General features: G+C 34.6%; 1 protein-coding gene across 9 annotated transcripts in view; it reads right to left on the reverse strand.

The window, feature by feature from the left end:
* Positions 1–24589, reverse strand: part of PPFIA2 (PTPRF interacting protein alpha 2) — a 472979-nt gene that overhangs the window by 15353 nt on the left and 433037 nt on the right. For 4 of the 9 annotated variants that reach the window (XM_029205874.1, XM_029205877.1, XM_029205876.1 and 1 more), the window contains 6 exons: positions 21414–21495; positions 16956–17156; positions 9540–9602; positions 8263–8292; positions 6502–6695; positions 2530–2627 (listed from right to left, as the gene is read on the reverse strand). In XM_029205874.1, coding sequence (XP_029061707.1) covers positions 2530–2627; positions 6502–6695; positions 8263–8292; positions 9540–9602; positions 16956–17156; positions 21414–21495 — 668 coding nt within the window. The remainder of the gene's footprint in view (positions 1–2529; positions 2628–6501; positions 6696–8262; positions 8293–9539; positions 9603–16955; positions 17157–21413; positions 21496–24589) is intronic. The other 5 variants (XM_029205875.1, XM_029205880.1, XM_029205881.1 and 2 more) reach the window with 3 other exon arrangements.

The following is a 24589-nucleotide window of genomic DNA, read 5'->3' on the forward strand; positions in this document are numbered from 1 at the left end:
AGAGTGGCCCCCGCTTGCCACAACTAGAGAAAGCCCTCGCACAGAAATGAAGACCCAACACAGCCAAAAATAAATAAGTAAATAAATAAATAAGTAAATAAATAAATAAATAAAAAGCCAAGCATCCGAAGCCCTTAAAAAAAATAAAAATAAAAAAAATGGGACAATAGTTCAACAAAAATGTAGAGTTTTCTTTACACTAAATGGATTTGTAAATAGGAAGTATTCTTTTCTGGAGCTGGATTTGTATTTTGATAGCCTATGACATATTTTGTAGTTACCATATTTCTGTAAATATACGTCTACCAAAAATTCCATTGCCATATCTGTAGTTATTCATGAAATAATAAGTATAAAATAATCCATTTATTTACAGGGTAAAGGTAAATAAAACACTAATACCAAATTCTCTTCTTCAGAACAACATAGTTTTGTTTTTCTTTTCATTTTGTAAATCAGATCCCTTTCTATAAATCTGTTTCCAAGCAAATTTTATGCTCTGACTTTAAAGCTTTGTAAGGATCCTCTTGACCTAAACAATAAATGTCTAGAGATCCGTGTCGACTGTTTCCTAGCAACAAATTAAATGCTTATAGATTTTGATATTCACATGGTCTCTTCACTTCAGAAAGCTGTTCATTAAGGTCAAGGTTAATTAACACTTCAGATAATAACAGAGACCCCTAGTCACAGTCAAGAGTTATTCCTGTAAATGTCATCAGATCAGTTACAGGAAACGGGCTATTTATGATCTCACTCACAGCTACATCACACATGGAGTTGCCTGTGTATAATCATAGTGAATCCTGGCAGTTTTTCTCAGAGCTACACTCTAACTAGCAATTGCCAAATACTAATATAATATTTGATGTAGTGCCAGATCATCTGTCTATATAAGAAGCATTTCATGTGATGAGACCAAGCATAATAAAATCTAATTGGAAAAAATACTTCAAAAAAGAAAACCAGAAACAGGTATCCCACGGGTAAAATCTATTTGTGTGCTAAAACATCTCTGGTAGGTCAAGCACAGACTTCCTTTTGGTGTCTTTATTTGGCCAATTAGTTCCCAAATTTCAATTCAACTGAACAGCAGTGCTCTAAAATCAACTTGCAATTTCCTGGGTCCCCCAAATAAAGCGAAATCAAATAACCCAATTTTGATAATGGAAGAACACTTTCTTGCTCCTAGGTAATGAGTCAAATGAAGTGTTACAAGAAATCCATTGTGTGCCTGTCTACTCTCCAATGAACCACATATAGAAAAATACTTTTAATCAATCACCTTCACAGGCATTCAAACCCATTCCAAGCTAACTAATGTACTGTCCAAGAACTGCCAAAGATAAAAGTGATTTCTGACAATATTTATCACAAATGAAAATTACAGAAGTCTAAGATAGGTGATCTGAAAGAATAAAACAGTGCTAAACTTTAATATGGGAAGGAAGGGTAACATGTAATATATACTATTTTCTTGTCTAAGGTAAGCCCTAAAGGCAGTGAAGATGACAATAAACAGACTCGTGCCTAACTTTGAACAATTAATGTACAAACACTTATTGAATTTGATGAAATGCTTCCATGTATCAACTCCTGGGTAATGGTAAACAGAAATATAAGGAGTTTATTTTGCTTCTACTCAAAATTTTCTTCAAAAAATTTGAGCCTTTTTTCCATTAAAAAGTATAAATAGACATAAAAGGGCTTATGATTTTTGCCCATAAAAGTCCCGTAGATATTTATATCTTATACCTAATCATTAAATTTTCCTTCAACAACAACAATAATAAAAATAAAGTGGTCTCTAAGAAGTATAAAGTCTAACATGTTGTTCTTTTTAAACAATTATTTCCCCTGTATATTAAGGTACTGCTCAACATTTAAAAAGTTAATTACTAAATACAGTACTTTTCTAAAGTCTGTTATAGGAAGTGTCTTATTGGTTTGTACAAACAATAGTTGCAGCAGTTAGTAATGGTTCTAAAATCATTCCTAGCTAAAATTATTAATGGACTAGTCTCATTTATAGGGGAAAATTCCCTCTGTAACTTCTATATAAAAATCCCTGTATAATTTCAACAACTATATTACAAAAATAAAATATTTGGTCACTGAAATAGAATTCAAATGATGCAAACCGGGGATAAACTGCTATAAATAAATTATATACCATGTTTCTCTGAATCATAATGAGAATGTTCTATTAAAAGTCTGACAAAACTATCTATGTGGAGGCATGTTTACGATAAACAGAATATATAAGTAATAGGTTCAGAGGAATAAATCTCAATTCAGAAAATCAAGAATATTCCCCAAATGGGATATCTATCTTAAAAAGTGATGATATCCTTTTCTGAGTTTTAATCAGAAAAGTAATGAAAAAGAAATAATGATGACACTCTTCTAGCTGAATACTTACGTTACTTAATGACAATTGTAATGCATACAGCATTTTAGGTTCATAAAAGTGAAAGCTAAAAATCCCAGAAAAAAAAAGGCATTTGATATGAAAGAAAGACATATTACCTTTTATTTCATGCTGGCTTGCTTCTCGTCTTCTTTCTAGTTCTTTTCGGTCATAATTCAACCTTTTTAAGCACATGATTCCATATTGTAAACTTGTTCTGTTATTTTTTTTTAAAGGAGAAAACACATTTAGTTTACTCAGTAGATGATTAAGCATAGTCAACACTATGCACTACTTCTTCAGGCAACAGGTTAATAAATTCCATTTGTAATTAAATCCTCTAGAATTGGAGGGAATTAAAATTATAGTTATTCTAAGCACACAGTGTTTCTAAAGAGTAAAAACAAAAGTATTTTCGAAATAAAATAACCATAGTCTTAAAATTAATCTTGGATTATGTTGTTTATCCACATGTCTTTGTTTTCCATTAGGCTATTTCAACATTGTTTGAAGACAAATGAACATTTTACTCCTCTGAAAAGAGTCAATATTATGGAGACAAGAAGGAAATTATAAGAAAGGGATGATACTCTTCTTTTTAGCTGATGAGAAAAATAATGTAAAAACATGAATGAGGGCTTCCCTGGTGGCACAGTGGTTAAGAATGACACAGGTTTGAGTCCTGGTCCGGGAAGATCGCACATGCCACGGAACAACTAAGCCCATGCACCACAAGTACTGAGCCTGTGCTCTAGAGCCTATGAGCCACAACTACTGAGCCCATGTGCCACAACTACTGAAGCCCGCACACCTACAGCCCATGCTCTGCAACGAGAGAAGCCACCACAATAAGAAGCCCGCACACCACAACAAAGAGTAGCCCCCGCTCATCACAACTAGAGAAAGCCTGAGCACAGCAATGAAGACACAACGCAGCCAAAAATAATAAATAAATTTATAAATAAATAATAAAAAGATGAATGAGTTAAGTGATAACATACAGAACCAAATACCAAAATGAATAGCCACCAACTCTAAGTGATACAGAAATATGTGAAAGGAACAAGTCAGCAGATACTGAAACTCTATGTGGAAAGGATATTGTGGAAGAGCAGAAAACTGACTGATCCTTAAAGGATCAGGCAAAGGGAGGGTTAGTAAAGGATATGGAACACCATGAACATAGGATGGCTGATGAAATGTTAAATGTGTGGTGATAGATCCTTTGTCCACAGTGAAGATCTATGCCAGGAAGTTAGGAGGAATAAGATTTTATACGGAGAATGGGGTTACATTAAGGAAAGTTTGCGTTCAGAGTAAGTGTAGAACACATCAAGGTGATAAAAATTATTGGACAATTTTCACAGGAGGATAAAAATGACAATAAAAGGTTTTGGTTTAAGAGAGAATAATCTGGAAGTAACACAAGAGTTGGGGAAAATAGGTAATTCTAGGGGACAGGGAAATTAGTTGAAGAAGAAATGCTGTCAAAATAAAGGTCCCACTAAGGACAAAGAAAAGCATGAAAAGAAAATCTAGAAACCAGAGATGTTCAGAGAGAAGAAAGAAGACTTACTGATATTATATATAAAGGATGTGGAAGAGTATAATAGGTAAAAAGAATCTCTAGGCCTCAAGAACAAAGAGCACTGAATATTAGTGATTTCTTAAATGTTTAGAATTATAGACAAATTTAGACATACACATTGGCCAGGCTACTCTTAAGTGCTGGATTCATTTCTAAGCCCTGCATTTTAATAAGAACAATGCTGAGTTCAAATATTTAAGAATCAGAGGAAAATGGAAAGAAATCTGCATTAATTGCTGTTATGGGATAAACTGTGTTTCCCCAAATTCTTACAACGAAGCCCTAACGCCCAATACTTCAGAATGTGACTGTGATGGGAGACTGAGTCTTAAAAGAGGTAATTAAGTTAAAATCAGCATCAGGGTATGCCTTAATCCAGTATGGCTGGTGTCCTTATAAGAGGAAATTTGGACACACAGAGAAACCTGGGAAGTACACACACACAGGAAAGACGATGTGAGGACACAGTGAGAAGGCAGCTATCTGCAAGCCAAGGAGAAGAAACCAATAATGCTGACACCTTGATCTTTGTTTTCTAGATTCCAGAACTTTGAGAAAAAAAATTTCTGTTGTTTAAGCCACCTATCTATGTTATTTTGTCATGCTAGCCCAATCAAACTAATTCAGTGGAATACCAGATAATACTGATGTAAAAACCATCATAGACATTAGCCAGCTTGAGGTTAAACCACTGGGGCTTGCCTAACTTCTGCCTAGTTTTTGTATGTAACGTAAAATTGTTCTATAAAAAGGATATATGTTGTTACAACAATGTCTTGTCAGATGGAAAACTGGGCTGTAAAGACAATGGGATGCCATATGCAGTAAAGTATTACTTGCTTTAAGTCAGAGCTAAGCATAGCATAAAGATGAAGCTTGTGTATTTCCCAGAACAAACAAGAACCCTGTCATTTGAGTAATGTTTATTTTTTAAAAAAGAAAACTTGATCTCTGGATGAATCATTTCTACTATAATAATAAAGCAATTAAAAGTTGATCCAGTGAAGAATAGAAAACAGGCACAAGTGTGTCATCAAAAATTCTAATATTTAAAAGTCTATTGCAACCACACAAAATTTGGGGTCCTAAATGTTCAGTGACAGGGAACTCACTACCTCACAATGTGTGTACTATAGAGCAATTGAGAGTGATACAAAGTTGTATTTTCTGTTGAACATAAATCACTCACCCTATTATCTATACCTATTTGTACTAGAAAAGCACATGTTCAAGACAGCAAATATTACTCTATCACATAATATTAAAACATAAGAAAACTTATCTAAAGTCTTCCCTTATCCAAGCTAAATTTCTTTAATTCCTTCCTTTCCCCCAGATTTTTACCACTTTATCAAAAACAATTTAATGTCCATAAATTAATACAGTTTCTTATTGTTATCTCACCACATGATAGGACTTTTATTGTGCCTGCCAATAAACACAGTCTAAATATGCCCTGTCAAGCCATTAACCAGAACTGAGATTTTTGTGTCAACTATAAATCACATCTTTTTCACTTGAACTGCTTTTAAATCATGAATTCCCCATCCAGCATTTTAATGGTTTTTAAAAACGATGTTATATTTATCTCTACTAAATTTAATCCAACAGTGTAAACAACTGTGTTAAGATTCAAAACATTTTGATAAATTTGACTGAAGAATCTCAATTATTATCTCTTTATCCTAACTTTAGTCATTAACATATATGATTTTTATACCATTTTAATTTCCGTCACTAATTAAATGTTGGACAGGATGTGAACACAGTTTCCCAAATTGTCTAGATTTATATTTATTAATTTATTATAATAACTAACTGTATATAAAATAATCATAATACAACTGACAATTCTGCAGATAACCTACAAAGAGATCAGGCTACAACATAACATTTATGACATGGTATTATAACAACCATTTTTTTACTCCCTAGATGATAAGCAACTTGAAAAACTAATTTTCATTTGCCTTTCATTTATCTGTGCTCTTACCAATGTCTCATAACCCATTCAGTATTTTTTTTCCTGAAAATTAATGTACAAATAAGCAAAAGCACTGAAAGGTTTACACAAAAACAAAAATTTTCTTCAGAAGAGAATTCCTTCTCAAATTTTTTTCTAGTATATCCCTAAGTTATATAATTTATAACTCCATATATAGTTGAGACTGATGATTTTATTCTTAATAAATAATTTTCTAATATTAAAACATATATAGATACAAATCACAAACATGAAATTTCCTACAGATACAGGGGAAAAAAAGATCTATGCTGTATGAGAATTTTGTACTCTCCAGTTCCATAAACTTTGGGCATGTAATATGCACCCAGCTCTACATTAGATAGTCCCCGCAATTTGTTGCATAAAGATACTTTGCCAAGTAGATGTACACAGATGTTTCAAAGAGCACATATTCTATATTTCTTAAATATCTTTATGTTCTAGTAATATACACAGTTATTTATTTTTCACTTTAATTACTTTTTGGAAAAAACGTACCGATGGAAACTATCCACCATTTTTAAATGGACACGGAGATCTTTTTTTGTTAGGTGATCTAACATTCTTGCATCTACCAAGCATTCCATAAAATAACTTCTGTATTGAGGTAACCCCAGGCTGGGAAGCCATTCGTTTCCAATCCACTCGTGGTTCATATCTCCATATGCCAGGGTCTGTAGAAAAACCGGACACTAGAATTGTTTTATAGCAGTCAAGTTTCTTAGCCAATAAAATGAGACGGTAATTGGAGGGTATGGGCTATCATTATAATTGATATTTAATTCCTATGATATATTGAAACAAAGTAGAAATAATATTTAGCCCCTAAATATTTGATTTATTTTGGTACAAAGTGGAACTCTGGGTACATGTATCAAGGTCCTTGCCTAAAGAGAATGATAAGGTTCACTTTGTTTGCTCAAAAGGAATTACATTTTATACAAATATGCATTTTAATTCAAAAGCTAAAATGAATGATATAATACAAATGCTGAGCTTAAAGATCTTTTCTTTGTATTGATAGATTTATTTAATTCAACTTATTTTATTTTTATCTGTTAGCCAATACGCCACCATTTCCTTCTCTTCAATGCTACTATTACGATTGCCATGGTGTAATGGCAAATCTTGATGTCAAAATAGAAACCTCAGTAAATGAATAGAGAAAGGAGCCACAAGGCTAGAGAGATAGAATGCTGAAGCTTTATGTGGCCATTGTTGTTACCTAGTGAGGCATGCAGCCAGTATTCTATAAAAATTGATGCAATCAGTCTTTCGTAGATATCAATCAATACAGACTCTGTACTTAAAGAAGCAGAGCATGATCAAACTCTAAGACAATCTAATTCTTTAATATAACAATATGAACTGATCTTACCACTGTTCTTAAAAGCCAAAATGAAAACCAAAATCAACCATCATCTCTAAAGCAATTTTAAAAAAAACTATTAATCTCTATTAATTTGACAATGTCTTCTATTTAGTTCCTTATCAAACAACAAATTCACAATTATAACATGTATTTCTAATGAAAATCTAGGTGTTCCCTTTATTTTGTGTGTTCTTAAAAAATGAAATTCTCACTAAAATAAAAACCTAATGCAACCCTAATTTAGTCAATGTTTAAATGTAGGTCCTAGTAATAACTACAAAAATTTTTCTTACAGTCAAAGTTTGAATCACATTACCTATAACACACATTAATTCTTTTAGTAATAAACATGCAGAAATGTTGAAAAAAGAACAGCTTCCTTGCAAGCATATATGTTTGTTCAAAGTACAGATGCTTAGCTCATATGCCATCTCAATAAATGGGAGTGACTTCTGACGTGTAGTCGCAAGGCTAACACGTGTCCCTCCAACTCCATTTCTCACACACTTTCCATTATACTTTAAAGAATAGGTGATTCCAAATAAGTTTTTTGAAATCTCCCCTCCCCGCTTACAACCAACATAAATGATTCCTGATTAAATATATTCAGGGGTGATTTCCAAGAAATTTAAGTTATAGTTCATTCTTTTAAAGGAGAAATGAAATTTTCCTTTCAAAAGAGGCCAGGTATAAAATGATGATCATCTTCTTTGCAAAATATGGTGATTTTAAAAGACCTTATAGTATTCAACATAATAAAGTCAAATACGTGATTAGCCTAATCTTAAGCTAAGTGAAGACTTATAATATTATGACATACAATTTTCTTACTTTATATCCTCATAGCCTACTAAATGATATTGTTTTAAAGCACATGAATTTCCTACCTGGGCCCAGCTTCCTTCCTCAGATTCTTTCTGTGTTAGCAGCAGGAAATGATTAATAAAGCAGATAAAGATAAATTAATCTCAAATTAATACAGTAAATTTTTTCTAGTAGAAGAAAAATTGCTTTGTTATTAAAAATGTTAATTAAGACACAGACAAATAAGTACACAGATCCTTATTCAGATCCACAGTAATCAATAGAGCAGTTCAAGGGCAACTACAAAGGCACCTACACAGTTTCTAATTTATTCTAATTAAATGCACGCACATACAACATATGGAATTTTCATGATACATTTGATCTGGTCATTCCAAACCTTTTTTAATTCTTAAAAGTGTGGGATTTTACAAATGTAATAAGTTATGACAAAAATTTCTGATTATATACATACAAATATACAATACACAAATGTGTATACATACATATGATGGATAAATCTTATATAAAGTAAATTAATGGAGTGGACAAAGTAACTGCATCCTTCTAACAAAACTTTGTGGTAATCAAATGGGTTTCAGCAAGAATCAACAACAAACAAAGCTAAACAAGAAAAGACCAAGCACAACAAACTAAAAATGTAATTAGCACACAACATTGGCATTTTTATTCAACAGAAACTAGATAATCAATTTTTCAAACAGGAATAAAATTAAAAGGACATTAAATTAAAAATAAGTTGCTCATAATAAAATGCATGGCATGCCCAACTTTGTTACTTTAAATGAGAAATGATTATATGTAATATATTTTTAAAAGCTGACAATTACAATGAGTCACGATGAATTTTTTAAGTCTGCTTTTAATACTAAATGAACACTTTGCATGCAGGTGGGAGGAGGAAGCTCTGTATTTGAGATGGTAAAGTACAAGAAACTAAATAATTATATTTAAAATGAGTATTCAATCTACACATTCTATTACAAATTTAATTGGGTTTGGTAACATGCATTACCTGTGAATATGTTCAATTTTAAGTGATATTTGTTATCAAAACTTTCCAATGTTGCAAAATGTATAAATAAGTGTCATTAAATTCTTGATTATTGTTTGCATGTTACAAACTCTTATATTAACCACATTATGCCAATCTAGTATGGCTTCATTTAAAAATGTCTAGGGTCAGTGAAATAAAACCACAATGAAAAATGTTAGTTATCATTGCATATTACTATGTAAACATACCCCATTACTCTGATCTACACAAACAAAATAGCTTTTACATCCAAATAGCAGCAAAATAACTTTCTTCATGTTCAACAAAGCTGTAAAGACTAACCGTTTTTGCTGGAGCTGCAAGATTTTCCATTTCTTCATGGGTCACCCAAACGTTGCCTGAAGGCTAGTGAGGAGGCCCAGAGGGAAGCAGTGGGATCCATGGGAGGGAAGCAGTGGTAAAGAAGAAACGCAGCACCACTGTAAGTTAATGGTACCACAGTGACACGACCATGCTCTTGCTTCTATAGCATGCACAAGAGACAGCAGTGCTAGTTTCTCATAGCTGTCTTTTTCTTCTACTTCAAAAGATTAAATAGAAAGAGGCATGCTGTGAAGCTCACACGTGATAGACTTAAAATGATACTTCTGTAATTATTAATCAGGAAAAAGGCTTAATCAAAATTTGCATTTCAGTGGTATGCGGCTATTGGATCCACTTTTTGTAATCATGGAGAACTGAATAAATTTGATCTGTAGAAGAATATTTTTATTTTTTTCTTCAGTAAACAAAGGCACATGTATTTTGTTGTGTTATTACCTATATTTTGTTCACAAAGTTTTAATTCTTCAAAGTCCTTGGACAGAGAAAACTGGTTGTAAATACAAAGCTGAAAGCGCTATCATAAACTGTTTGGAAACCAGTATCAGCTTTTCCCAAATGACCGCTTCCTTTTACAGTTCAGTAAATATGTTGTTTTCCTATATTCTTATAGAGAAAAAAGAAGAGAAATGCTATTTTGGAGTTAATAATAGGTATTTTTCCACTAAATATTGTCAGAAGTCACAAAACCTAGGTTTCCTAATTTTTTAGCAGTATCCTTCACTATTTTAGATGTAAAAGGAAATTTTCCCTCTAGCAGGCACTACTCTATTATGAAGTCTCATTTGCCTTCTAAATAAAACAACCCATGATGTTTGTTTTATACACTGAAGTATTAATACATACAATTTCTAGACCAAAGTCCACTTAGTAACATACGGATCACTGGGAACCACCTCCCATTAAATTCCACCATTTTACTGGGAAATATTTATGAACATTTCAGTGTTGTCCAAGCACATCAATTCTATAGTTACAGTGGAATTTAATCTTATGTATTGCTTGTTACTTGTTTTGGAAGGGGTCTAGTTTCAAAGAATTGGAAGTAGCAAAGTTGATACCCCGACATAAGTCATCACCATAATTCTCTTTTGCCTTTTCTACCAACACATAGTACCATGTTGACTTATTTTCTATTATAAATAATGTAATTGAATATAATTTTTAAAATAACTACATATAAACTAAATTGATGAATATAATTTGACATAAGATAAATCTCATGTATAAGAGAGTTACTCATATATATAGTTGTGTAACAGAACAGAGTTGACTAGTAAATATTTATAATTATAATAAATCATATGGGCATAAAATCTCAAAGGATAAGCATCATATATATGTAAAGAATTCTCATTCTCCTACCATTTTGGAATTTTGAGCATATATGAATTTTTTCCTAAAAGATAAAACCGTGCACATCTGTAAAATATACTGAGAATACAGCAGCCATCCATGTCATTAAATGCCCCTCCCTTCTATCCCTAGGTTCCAGGAATGGTGCTCATTATAAAGAGAAAGTTGTGTATGAATATATGAATCATTAAATCATTTGGCAGAAATTGCTTTTACTGAATTTTTGAGCCGTGTACTATGCTAAAAATAATTTTACAATCATCTGTCACATTCCCTTTACACCCAGTGACAACAGTGTTTTGCCTGAGTGGCTATACTGTTTAACGTGAGCTTCAGTGATGGTTACCTGAGAGGAAATTCATTTAAGCCAGATTGTTTTACAATGATTTCTAAGGATTCGACCTTGATTGTGAATCCAAACAATGAAGATCTCCCTTCTTCTATAAGAAACTTGACCGGTATTATTTCATACTAGAATACATACATGTATAATCTCTTTCACAGGTTAAAGTCTATATTTGCCAGTCTATCACCATATTCTGGGGTGAGTAGGACTCTGCAAGCTATGGCTTTATCTGTATCTTTACATGCAAAATGAGTATATACCCAGGGCAATTTTCTAAAATACGGTTGTGAAACTTTCTGAAGTTGTAAGTTAGCTGTTCACTTATGCTCTGCAGTTTTACTTCTGAGAAGCACTGCCTGCTCTGGAGTCTTGTAAAGTAATCCATAAAATGACTTCTAAACAGCCCAGTCAGTTAGGCATTAGTTGAGGTTTTAACAAGTTTATTTTATAAGCAAACCCATGTGTAGTAAGTCAATTATTCAGATTTATTTCTTTTTACTACCAGTTTAAAGGGTAGAACTTTCAACAGCGTAAGTCATAAAAGGGTGCGTTAGAGCATGAGTGTTTCAGCAAAGAGCACATCTTAGAGAATAGCTAGAGTGGGACGCTTTGAGCAACCAAAGGACTCTGGTGCCTTGGGTCCAAGGATAAAGACAATGCAAAGATTAGCTTGGAAAAGCATAAAGGACAAGTATCATATAATTTGGTTGTGGTTTTCTGAGAGCCGCTGAAAATCATTTACATCAGTCCACGCTGCAACCCCCAGTATCTGAGCTGGAGAATGCAAACCAGTAGACTTTTTTCTTCTTCTTTTTTTTTTTTTTGTGGCGAATACCGTTTGAGTCTAGCAAATGATTTCTAAAATTTTAACTATCTGGAAATTTACCAAATTATAATCAAGAGGCTTGAGTTCTAGCAGTGCCACTTCTCAGTAACTACCCAGGACATTTCCTAAACCTCTCTAAATTTTAGAATCTACATCCATTAAGTAGACTAAAACTACATACTCATACTAGAAAAAATACAAATAATTTAAAATTATGATGTAATATATTCTGATACAGGGCTGGGACTAGGATGAGGTAGGTGAGGTGTCAAGGGGGCTACATTTAAAGAAGCATTCACTTTCAGGATCATGCAAGTGCAAGGTCGGTAGTGACAGTGAGTGCCTCATTCAATTTTATTTGAGGTGCCTTGCTGGCCTCACCTTAGTCCAGATGGAGTAGAGTATTCAGATAGTATTATCAAATGAGATCTAGCAGGAAAATTCCTAAAGGATGTTGAGAATTAAAGCACTTAACTAATTAAATCATTTAGGACAGAATTATGATATAAAATTTAATATTAAAATGAGTTTAAGGAAAAAATGAGTTTAAGGGATAACTCATGAAAATTAATTGGAGGAAAATAATTCTCTTGCTGTCAGAAATACAAAATAAGTAAAGCAGCCAGACCTCAGAATAATCCTAAACTTTATCTAGCTAGAAGTAACTTCTGTTACTACATAAGTCATTTTGAAGAATTTTTTGTTTTATAAGTGAATTACAAAGTAAATTAATTTGAAATTTACTTTTCACTTTCAAAATGGCCTAGATCCACATTTTTCCCTTATCTGAATTGATATTTCTCACCATAAGAAGAGAAGTATTTCTCATTATAATAAGACTAGTTTTACACAATTATATTTCACCTTTTTTACATTAAAGGTTGAGGCTTAGGAGGTTAGTAATAATGAAAAGTGGAACCAAAGTAGACTGGAAGAATGTTGCAAAGAAGAAGGAAAACTGGTAGAGTTCAAGAAGCAGGAGAGTACACTTGTTAGGAGCATAGACTATGGGGCAAAACAACCTGGGGTGTGACCTTAGACAAGTCATTTAACCTCTCTGTTCATCAGTTTTTCCCATTCGTAAAATAGATGTCAAAAAAGTGCCTATCTCATAGCATTGTCCTGAGGCTCAAATGAGTTATTGCATGTAGAACACTTAGAACAGGGACTGACACTTAGTAAGTACTCCACTGATGTTGGCTGTTACTACAATTTCACTAGAATTTTCATTAAACAATCTCTACCCAAGTAAATCTTTAGTTTAATAAATGCTATTTTCCCCGTACATTGTGCTGAAGCCTATCTTATGCCTTACATGTCTGCTCAAATTTGCTGAATTCTATGTTTACTAAAGATCATTTATATTTGGTCCCAAACCTGTCTACTTCCACTGCACTTTTTAAAAAATTACTCAATTTAAATAAATATTACATAGAGCCAAAATTAAATAAACTTGGCTCATGTATGAACACTAAGTTGAATTATTTGGAAAGACCAGATAAAGGTAAATCTTAAAACACATTGTCAGTGAGATACAGCTTCAGCAAAGTCTGGGGAAGAATTTGTAAATTTCCAGGAGGATTCTGTACTCACATAGCTTTTCAAGTATCTTCAAGTTATCACTTTAAAAAGAAACTCAAATTTTAAAAATTGAAGATGTTTAATGGATGAAGTTATCAAATAAACATAATGTGAAACTCCAGGCATTGGAATTATACTCAAAGAAAAGTCCTAGGGTTTCATCTAAATTTGCAAATGCCTGAACATTTACATATTTTTACTTAAGATAAAATATTTAAAGTATTTATCTATTTTTATGACACACCTCTTTAACCAAATATTTCAATTACCTGATAGATATCTCCATCTCTATTCTATTTTGTAAGAGGCCTTCTACACTAACTGTAGCTTAGGAAGAGGAAACAGAAAGCTGGAAGATTAGGGCTGGCCCAAAGAAATAATAAATGTAAATAATATAATAATAATAAATGTAAACATTAGAATTTTCTAATGTTAGCCCATTTCGTCTAGACAGAAAAGGAGGGAGAGTTCTGTTCAGTTTAAAAAGAAAAAATCTAAGTATCTTGTTTTTTCCTCTTAGAACTTGAGTGAATGAACAAGATACATCTTTCTTAGAAACCAAACCCAAACCTAAACACACGGAAAATCTTGTAGGATCAGAACTATGTGCCGTGTTCTAGAAGACATGAAAACATTTCTTAAAAAAAACAAAAAATAAAAAAACCAAACCAACTCCTTTTGAATTTTCAAAGTGTGAATCCTAGTATATAATTTTAGGTGATGACTTTAAAATGTTTTCAGCTTCACCTTATGCAGTGGATTAATTCCTAGAAATTCACATGTAGTTTTTTTGCAAAGCAAATCGTATTTGAACTATATTAGAAACAAGTAAATACTTCCATGTAGATGAAATAAAAGAAATAAAAAGCACTCAGTAGATTATTTTTAAAGCAAATAGAGACAACTTATCTCCTATGAAACTTGCATCAATATTTAGCAAAGGGCATATGTCTTCTGTGAATAAAGAGCTTTTACACATTAGTAAAAAAATGAATATTCCTATAATCTTATAGAAAAATGAAAAAGGTTATGAATAGGTAATTTATTTAAATGCTAAAATAAATAAGCATATGAAAAAATTTAACTTTACTAGTAATTTTTAAAATGTAAATTTAAGCAATGTAATCATTAACATTGACAAAGGAAAAAAAGGACTATACAATACAATTTGACAATTAAGGTTCAAAAGTAATAAGAATATAAATGCCCTGTATACAAATATTGCTATGGAAATTACTACAGTTCAGTTAATGCAATAATATAACTACTTGCTTATACACTATGGTATTAGAAATACAAAGAAAATTGTTAAGTAAGCAAAATGTCCAATATTAGGGACTTGGTTAAATAAATTACAGCATTTCCATTAAGGAGCTATGCTGCAATTAAAAATATTACAATTGCATACTTAATAAAGTGGGGGAAATATTCATGCTATATTACTAAGTTTTAAAAGTACAAAATAAAATATTATGTGAAAATAGTTCAATTTTATAAAATGAGAAAGAAAATAGAATGAAAAGGTCTCTATCAAAAAGTTAATAGTGAAAGTATTAATAATTTTAATAATTAATTAACAATATATTACCTGTCTTTCAAATGTTAATTCCTCTTTGAAGCCTTATTCAACCAGAAGTGATTTCTCCTTCCTTTGAATTCCACGGCACTCTGCTTCTATCTCACATTAAGGAATTAAACTATGTCATCTTCTACTAAACCTGCTGGTGAACATATCTTCCTTTTCTTACTTTGATTGCCCTCTCTGTAATCAGGGCATACATATATCATATCCTCTATAATAGTGAGTAGAGTGACTTGTACAATCATCATTTTAAGATGCATATTTACTGACTATTTACAATTTGCCAGGCACTGAGTTAAGGCCTGGGGACTATGGAAAACCTGATAATATACTTGCTTGGCCTAGTGTGGGATGAATCAAGAAGAGAAAATTATAAAATAGCTTTTATAAGTATACGGAGTAGTAACTCAGGAAGGGAAGAAAACCCAGACTTTGGGGCTTAGTGAAAACTCTTTAGAGGAAGAACATTCAGGAATCATTAGATGAAGGATGAGTCGGAGAAGAATGGTGATCTTGGTCAAATGGTGATTGGTCAAATGGTGATTTGACCTTGTATTTCTAGCATTGGAATCTAGTGCACTGGGAAGGAATACAAGAATATATGTAATAAAAATGGGGGGCTTCCCTGATGGCGCAGTGGTTGAGAGTCCGCCTGCTGATGCAGGGGACACGGGTTCGTGCCCCGGTCTGGGAAGATCCCACATGCCGCGGAGCGGCTGGGCCCGTGAGCCATGGCCGCTGAGCCTGGGTGTCCGGAGCCTGTGCTCCGCAACGGGAGAGGCCACAACAATGAGAGGCCCGCGTACCGCAAAAAAAAAAAAAAAAAAATGAAGCAAATTTCTCTAATTTATGGTCTGTGTTTAAGGCCATGTGTAAAAATTTATACTCAAGTTAGCTTTGTGCCTGAAAACTGAAATAAAGTAATATCACTTTTCTATCTTTTGTCCACTATTCAAACCTACCTCATTCTTCCATATTTTACTATTTTGCATAAGACAAGGGACCAGAAAAATCCATTTAACAACAGAAATCATATCCTTTATCAGCAAAAGATATAATTTGGTAAAGGACTAAAGAAAGAATGAATATTATTTGGGAGTTTTTCCTCTGTGTTTGAATTTGTCATCTGGCATGCCTTTTTTAGATATTTTGTTCTTTCCTAATATTAAGATAGGGATGAAATTATGAGAGAAATAGGGATTTATAAATAAAAGGCAAACAGGTTTTGAAGGAAGATAATCCACTTGGTATTTATAAAACATTAAATACTAAGGTACTTTCATAATTATGAAAACTGCTTAAGAAGTAGTGAGTCTAGCATTACATCTTCAAAAAGTACTAATGCCCTATTGCTCATCTCCTGAGATGCTGGATTACATTAAAAATAAAAATTCTGAAAAAGAGTAAACTCTTGGTCTTGTTGCTTGGGAGAAAAATCTAAACTTTAGTCTAGAGGCTAGCTCAAAAGTCTATCTTGGTTGCAGGCTTCAAGTCTGATAGGAATCACAGCTCCTCAGTTGAAAACCTATTAAAAGTAGCAGCAAGGTTAATGGAGAGCAAGCTAAATCTCCTCAGAATAATTCATGCTGACACTGAAATGTGTGCTGCCACAATTTTGCTCTGTGGACTTGGAGATGCTGCTATTCACCCAGCACTGGGAGAGGGAAGGAGCACAAATGGACTCACAGTTCTGGATGTTGGAGGAGCTGAAGGACTGGTTAGGGAAACCATCTCCTGGATTGCTAATCGGAGCTTTAAGCGATGCAGAGGATTGCTGATTCCAATTTCTCTCTGGATCTCAGTGTCTGATAAAGCAGACATAATGGCACCGCTCTTCACATTGGCTCGGCAGGCTGCCACATACCAAGCAGGCATTCCCAACCAGAGCTGTTGGATAGGGAAAAATACATACCCAGGTTATAATAATAGTTAACCATTAACAATGTCTATGCGCTAGACATTATTTTAAGTATCTTACTTGTATGAACTCATTTATTACCACACCCCATGAAAGAGATGCTATTATTTTTTCCCGAGAAGAGACAGATGCACAAAGACATTAAATAATTTATTCAAAAAAACCAGTTAGGCAGTAATGGAAACAAAGATTGGAAATGTAGACTTCAGGGTCTGCAATTTAACAACTAATTTATATTATTAGGGATACATATAATGGCTGCACCTCACCAAATCTCCTCTTGAGTTTAAGGACAAGAACAGCTACAAGCTGCGTTTGGTAGAGGCTCAATTAACATTTGTTTAATAAACGACTTCAGTTTATAACTCTCCTTTGGAATTCTGAGTGCCTTTGATCAAAGGCTTTAATGTGGCTAATCCACATTTCCAATCTATCTACCTATAGGTGTATGAACTCAATTAGATGCTAAATATGAAAATACTTTCTGGAGAATGAAATGCTGGGCTAATGGAAGAGGCTAACATTATAAACATCTGGAAAACATTAGCTAAAGAGAGTTACAAAATGAATATTGCTTTGGAAATTAGGGATTGTGATTCTTCAGGTTTGCTGTGAGGCTCTGGAAAGACAATTGAATCGGTAGTGCAATGAGCACAGCATAACGCCTGGCATATTATCTGCAGCACAGGGTGAACGCACTGTGTTGTAGCATCTGAATTACATACACTTAAATAAGGAATATTCTTTCCAATCCTCTCCACCCCTCCTCCATCATTAGCTATGAGTAAGAAACAGGCACATGCAAATGAGCAGTTTCAATCTTGGTTTTAAACAGCCAAAATACTGATTTTTTTGTTGTTGTTGTTGATTTTATTTGTTGATATGAACAGATTGAGTAAAAGGAGAGAGCATGAGAGTGAGAAAAAGTGAGAGAGTAAGAGAAGAAAACCTATAAATCAGCAGTATACAATGCCAAGAGCTCTGGATCAAGAATCAGAAGGCTTGGGCTCTAATTCCTTCCTTGTCATTGGCAAGTCAAGTAAGTCCTCTAAACCTCAGCCTTATTTTCCCCATTTGTAAAATGGAAGGGATTCGGCTTTATTATTTCTAAGGCTTGGTGTTACGCAGCTTCTAAGATGGCTCCCAATGATCTCACTTCCTGACATTCCTGCCCTTGTATCGTCCTCTTCCTCTGAGTTTGGGCTGGACCTGGTGACTTACTGTAATGAAAAGACTATGATAAAAGTGATGGGATCTGACTTTCCAGATTAGGTTATGAAAAGACTGTGGCTTCATTCCTGCCAGTCCTCCCCCCCTCTGTCTTCTCCGAGCTCTCACTCTGGGGAAAGCCAGCTGCAGGGCTGTGAGTTGTCCTTTGAGATGCCCACATGGAAAGGAACAGATGTCTCTGGCCAACAGCTAGCAAGGAACTGAGTCAGCTTGGAATTGGATTTCCCCAAGTCAAGCCTTGAGATGACTGCTGTCCTGGCTGACACCTTGCTTGCAGCCTTGTGAGAGACTTTGAACAGAGGCAGTATCTAAACCATGTCCAGATTCCTGACCTACAGAAGCCAGGAGGAAAATAAATGCTAAGTGTTGGGATAATTTGTTACATGATAATAGGTAACACTGATTTTTTTTAATTAAAAAATTCTGCCATATTAAAGGGTTGCTTGCCTCTGTAGAGGAAACACAAAAAGTCAAATCTTTCAGTCAATGTGGCCTGACTGAGATAAGAGAAGGAGAGAGGGGATATAGGTACAGTGCATGACTGAATATAGTATCTCCTACAGGTTAGGCAAAGGAATTGACCTTGCCTTGACAGACATGATTAGCTATGACAGAAGATGGGACTTGACTTCATAGTTTGTAAACTCAAGTTGTTCAAAATAACTAAACATCTAAATATACCTTCACTGGACCCTAAAGATTGTCACCTCTTTTCATCTCCTCTATGCTAAGATATTTGGATTTCCACACTGGTTAACATTACCCAAATGCTTGCCAATACATGGTTACCAAGGTCATCCCTGATTAGACTTTTACAAAGTTTTTGGTGTCAATAAAAGGTGTGTGAAGCATCAGACTTATTTGTTCACATCACTCTTAGCGGGCTGTGCACTGAAGGAGATACTAAAGGAGGTGAAAGTTAAGAGCTCTCATTCATTGGATCACCCACCTCATTCATCTTGTTTATTCCATTGTATAATTTCACTTATTATGCAACACTGGTTTCCTTGTTGTTCCCTGGAAACAGCCCAGGCCTTTTTCTGCCTCAGGACCTTTGCATCTGCTGCTCCCTCTATTTGAATGCTTGTCCCCTCTATCTTCACATGACTTACTCCCTCACATACTTTAAATCTTTACTCAAATGTCTCCTTCCCTCTGAATGTCTCTTCCCCTCCTTCCCAGAACGGCAAACAGACATTCTTTATCCCCATTCCTTGCCTTATTTTTTTTCCATGGCACTTAGCTTCTAACATACAGTGTCATTTACTCCTCAATCTGTCATCGCATGAAAGAAAATAAGCTCAAGGAGGACCAATGTTTCATATACACACTCTGTTCAGAGGTGCATTTGAAGCATCTAGAACAAAGTCAGGCGCCAAAGAGGTGCTCTGTAAATAGTTGTGAAGTCACTGTATAAAGTCATTTTATAAAGTCACTTTACGGAGCACATTATGAGCAATTTCTGCATGCTCAGGATAGTTCTAATTAGCACAAACTTCACTGCTTGTCATTTCCTAGCCCCTTAATGTCAGTAAATCTTTTTTTTTTTTTTTTTTTATATATAAAGGATTTGTTCATCACTTGCCAAAACAGCAGTTAACGCTCTGTCAAACTGCAGCTCATTTTACTGGAGTGAAACTGAACAAAGAATTGCTCTCAGTTTTGAGGTGGGCTTTCTTAAGCATTTTGTCTTATAATTGACTTTTAAAATATAGTAAGTTGAAAGAAATATTTAGAAGAAGAAGCTCTGATCACTAATAAGCTAAAAATTCCCTGACTGATATAAAAGAATAAAATAAAGCAAGACACAGCCTTCTTTCACTTAGCCCAAGAAAAAAATGCAGCATGTTTTTATATTTATCTGTATATTATTATTTTTTAAACTCAAGTGAGTTTTGATTGTTCCTTATTGATTAATTCATTAGCTCTGGATGTGATATGATAATGAAGGTGGACAATTTTATAATCCTGAACCTTTTAAAACAATGGGTTTTAATTGCCTCTGCCAAGCAAGAAAAGTTCATACAGTCAGTCCCTTGGTACCCTCAGGAAATTGGCTCCAGGACACCCCATACCAAAATCCGCAGATGCTCAAGTCCCTTACTGTTGGGCCTTGGTATACACAGGCTCATCATCCTCGGATTCTGTCTCGGATTGACGTGTTTGGTTGAATCCACGATGGGGAACCCATGGATAGGGAGGGCTGACTGTATTCTTCTTTGCCTTGACATCAGCATATCCTAGCAGCTACCAACAGCCCACACTAGAGAACTGAATGGAAGGGGCAGTGAAAACTATTGATAAGTGGTATGAAGGGGCCCTTCGTGGTCAAATATGTATTTCGTTCACTGTCCTGGTCTGCTCCTGCTGCCTCCAAGCTGATCAAGTATTAACTCACTTTTCCAGACCCTTGTGTTATGCAGGAAATGCTGAATGCAGTTTTTGTTTCATTAAAACATTGTCTAGACACAGAAGGGAATAAGGGAATGCATCTTCTTCTGCATAACTCCAAATGTCTAAATCTAGCTGGCCCCTAGTCTTAAAGAACTAGGTTCAGGAATTATACTACAAGCAAAGGAATGGCAGCAATATCTTGGATAAGACAGAAGTGTTAAATATATGGAGATGCCTCTTCTCTGTTAACCTGCTGATGAGAAAGGGCTCTGGACTGATGTACTGGGACAGGTGTTTTCTTGCAACAACAGAAGTATCACTCAAAAACCGTTTCTTGATTTACTCTAGATATGAAGAAGATAGAATTTACCAAAACTTTCTTTTATCTCACAGCCTGCTTCCTTCTGCCACAATCGCAAGAAAACATCAGAGTAAAATCACAAGAATGCCCACGGGTCCCTAGATAAAGCAAATATTCTCTTTATAAGTTATTCAAGACTATTGGAAAACTAGGATGTCAGGAACCGGTCTTTACTTGTCTCTAAAAATACTATCAAGTTAGCAGTGATTGGATTAAGAGCCTTCTGGTTTAACTCTCTTACCTCTAACCACGCGACTACAGTGGGCCCATCCCACTGCGCAAAAGGTAATCCCTTTCTCCGAGCTTCTTCTAGAAGTTCATGCCTGAAGTATACAGCAAAGATTATCAGTCAGGTAATATGGGAAAAGACGGCAGTGATTATTTTTAATGACAATATTTTTTAAAAACCCAATAATCCTTTATAAGCTTTTTATGAGTTAATACAGAAATAACAGAAATCCTTCTTCCTTTGAATAATACATGCAAATCATCCATTGATTTTATTAGAAATGAAACACTGACATCTAAAAATAATTTTCCCCAACACCTATTCACTAAAATTCAAACATGAAATGTTAATGGACTAAGAAGCTGAATTTTATTATCAGCAAATATCATATTCCCTAAACAGGAAACTGGCCCACATATGCGTGTTCTGGCATGCACCACAGGATCTAAATGAGGCTTCTTCCATCTGTCTTGCCTGTTTCCCTTATTATTTCAGTAGTAGATAAATGCCTGTTTATAGAGGCAGAAGATCAAGTTGGTCATTTTAGCCCCATTCAAGTGATATGCTTGATTTTAGTATGCTCTCTGGGTCCAGGTGGCTATCTTAGGAGTTAGCTTTTTGTATAGACTACAAAATTACTTCTCATTTGAAGAGAACTCCGAGGTAAACTGACTTCCATCACTACAAAGCAATGTAAGGTGTAAAATTCAATAGTACACATTTCTATTTATAATCACTACTGGTTTTAATGAAAGCAAAACATCTCAATGACAACAAATGGTTGTTTCTGATAACAAAAAGTTGTAAAGAACCTTGACAAATGCATCTTTAATCACTATTTCTACTACTGACCCTTGACATCCATCTACAAAACCAATTTCAGATCGCTCGTGATTGAAATAGCAAGTTTCTGTTTTCTTTGAAACTCAAATTGATATATACCTGGCCAGGACTAGATTGGAAAATATATTCTCTATTCCTTAGATGCATTGATCCTACACACACATTTTTACACATATTGCTTTATGTTGACTGTGTGTCTTTCATGCTTAGGAACTCTAAAATGAAGCATTTAATTATTTCCTAGTACCAACTGATTAATTGTTTATTGTGGTGGACTATAATATGTTAAAATATATGATAAAAATGTCTTTTAACACAAAAGCTTTCCATGTCTGTGATGGATGCTACCAAAAAAATGCAGTGTGACAAATAAAACAGGGAGGCAAAACAAAAATTAAAGTTATAGTAGATGAAGAGACTCATAAATCAACTGCTCTTTCATTTCATGGGATAGCAAAGAAGCATGTGTAAGCTATTCAGCACCTGGGAAAGGGAACAGCAACACTGGTGCCATGAATCCAAGGTGAAACTAGAGGGACTCCCTCACCTGGCTTGCTCTACCCTCACCCATTCCCTCAGGCTTCCCAGTGACATTCCTTCATTGAATACCAGATTTGAATAGCATAGTCTCACTGTGACAGACAGAAATGGGTTGAAGGGTTAAACAACCAACCATCAGGTACTTATTGAGCACCTATTGTGAGCTGAGACCTGTGGAAATACAGACATGCACCCAGTTTTCCAGGAGATCCCTGGTTACGTAGAAAAAGCAAACACATGAAATTGTTTAAAAACATAGTACAATGCACAATTAGATGCCAAAACTCAGTGAGGCATATTCTGAGGGTGAGGGTTTTGGAGAAGGGGTTAGTAACAATGGAAATGATCAGTGAAGGCTTTACAGCAACTGAACTGACTTCGAAGGGCTGGTTGGGAAGGAGTTACAGATGATGTTCCAATCTGGATGAGCAGTAAGGGTGGATGGGCAGAGGCAGGACTGAACACAGAATACGTGCAAGAAAATTTAGAGTAGGCTTCCACAGAGCCAAGAGCATTATTGAGAGTTGTAATATTATATCCATTAGGGAAAAAAATACTTCCAGTTATGTGACAGGTGAGTGGCATTAAAGGGGAAGAAACAAGTATACATTTACAACTGGCTTTTGCTACATTTAGCAAAAAAGCAAGTCAATATGCACTCAACACCTAGGAAGCACATAACATTTTCACAAGTGAATTACATGAACTGTACATACGCCATTTTTGAAAACTAGAACATTTTAATTCTGACTAGTTCCTTAATAAAAAAATGCACCACATGAGCTGGAGTGATCCTATTAAAAGTTAAATTGGATAATGTAACTTCTCTGCTCATAACTTTCCAGTTACTACCTGTCTCACTGAGAATAAAAGCTCATGCAGCTGATAGGATCCACCCTACCCTCTTCATCTTTCTGACTCAATTCCCATCTCACTCCGCAACACTAGTTTCCTTGTTGCTCCCTGGAAACAGCCCAGGCCTTTTTCTGCCTCAGGACCTTTGCATCTGCTGCTCCCTCTATTTGAATGCTTGTCCCCTCTATCTTCACATGCCTTACTCCCTCACATACTTTAAATCTTTACTCAAATGTCTCCTTCCCTCTGAATATCTCTTCTCCTCCTTCCCAGAACGGCAAACAGACATTCTTTATCCCCATTCCTTGCCTTATTTTTTTCTCATGGCACTTAGCTTCTAACATACAGTGTCATTTACTCCTCAATCTGTCATCGCATGAAAGAAAATAAGCTCAAGGAGGACCAATGTTTCATATACATACTCTGTTCAGAGGTGCACTTGAAGCATCTAGAACAAAGTCAGGCACCAAAGAGGTGCTCTGTAAATAGTTGTGAATGTTGAACATGTCAGCCAGTATTTACATTTAGCTGCTTCTTGTTTCGGCAACTTGCATCCCATAATGTACTTTTTAGTCCATTTTTTTTAGCCACTTTGTCAGCATAGCACCCATTCCACACGATTCTAAGAGTCTGATCTGGTTTGCGACCCCTGATAGGAATCTGGTTGAGGTAATCCAGTGTGTTCAAATAATCCTATTCTCTTTTTGAACAGAAATTTATCATACAATTGTTTGAGAAGTCATTGGACGATGTAAACCTTGGAAAAGTTTTCCTTTTTTTTGCTTTGTTTATTGTGTTTAAATCACAAACTCTCATAGCACAATAACTTTAGTAAGAGTTTGCAAAGATAATGAAATAAGGGGGCTCAAGTCCAGTGGATTCTGCCCTTTGGTCCTCAGCTGGCAGGGCTAAATCCCAAGTAGAGGCCTTTGAAATGACACACTTGAAAC

Source organism: Monodon monoceros, unplaced genomic scaffold (assembly GCF_005190385.1).
Source record: "Monodon monoceros isolate NGI ecotype Baffin Bay Population unplaced genomic scaffold, NGI_Narwhal_1 Super_Scaffold_6, whole genome shotgun sequence".
Classification (NCBI taxonomy): domain Eukaryota; kingdom Metazoa; phylum Chordata; class Mammalia; order Artiodactyla; family Monodontidae; genus Monodon; species Monodon monoceros.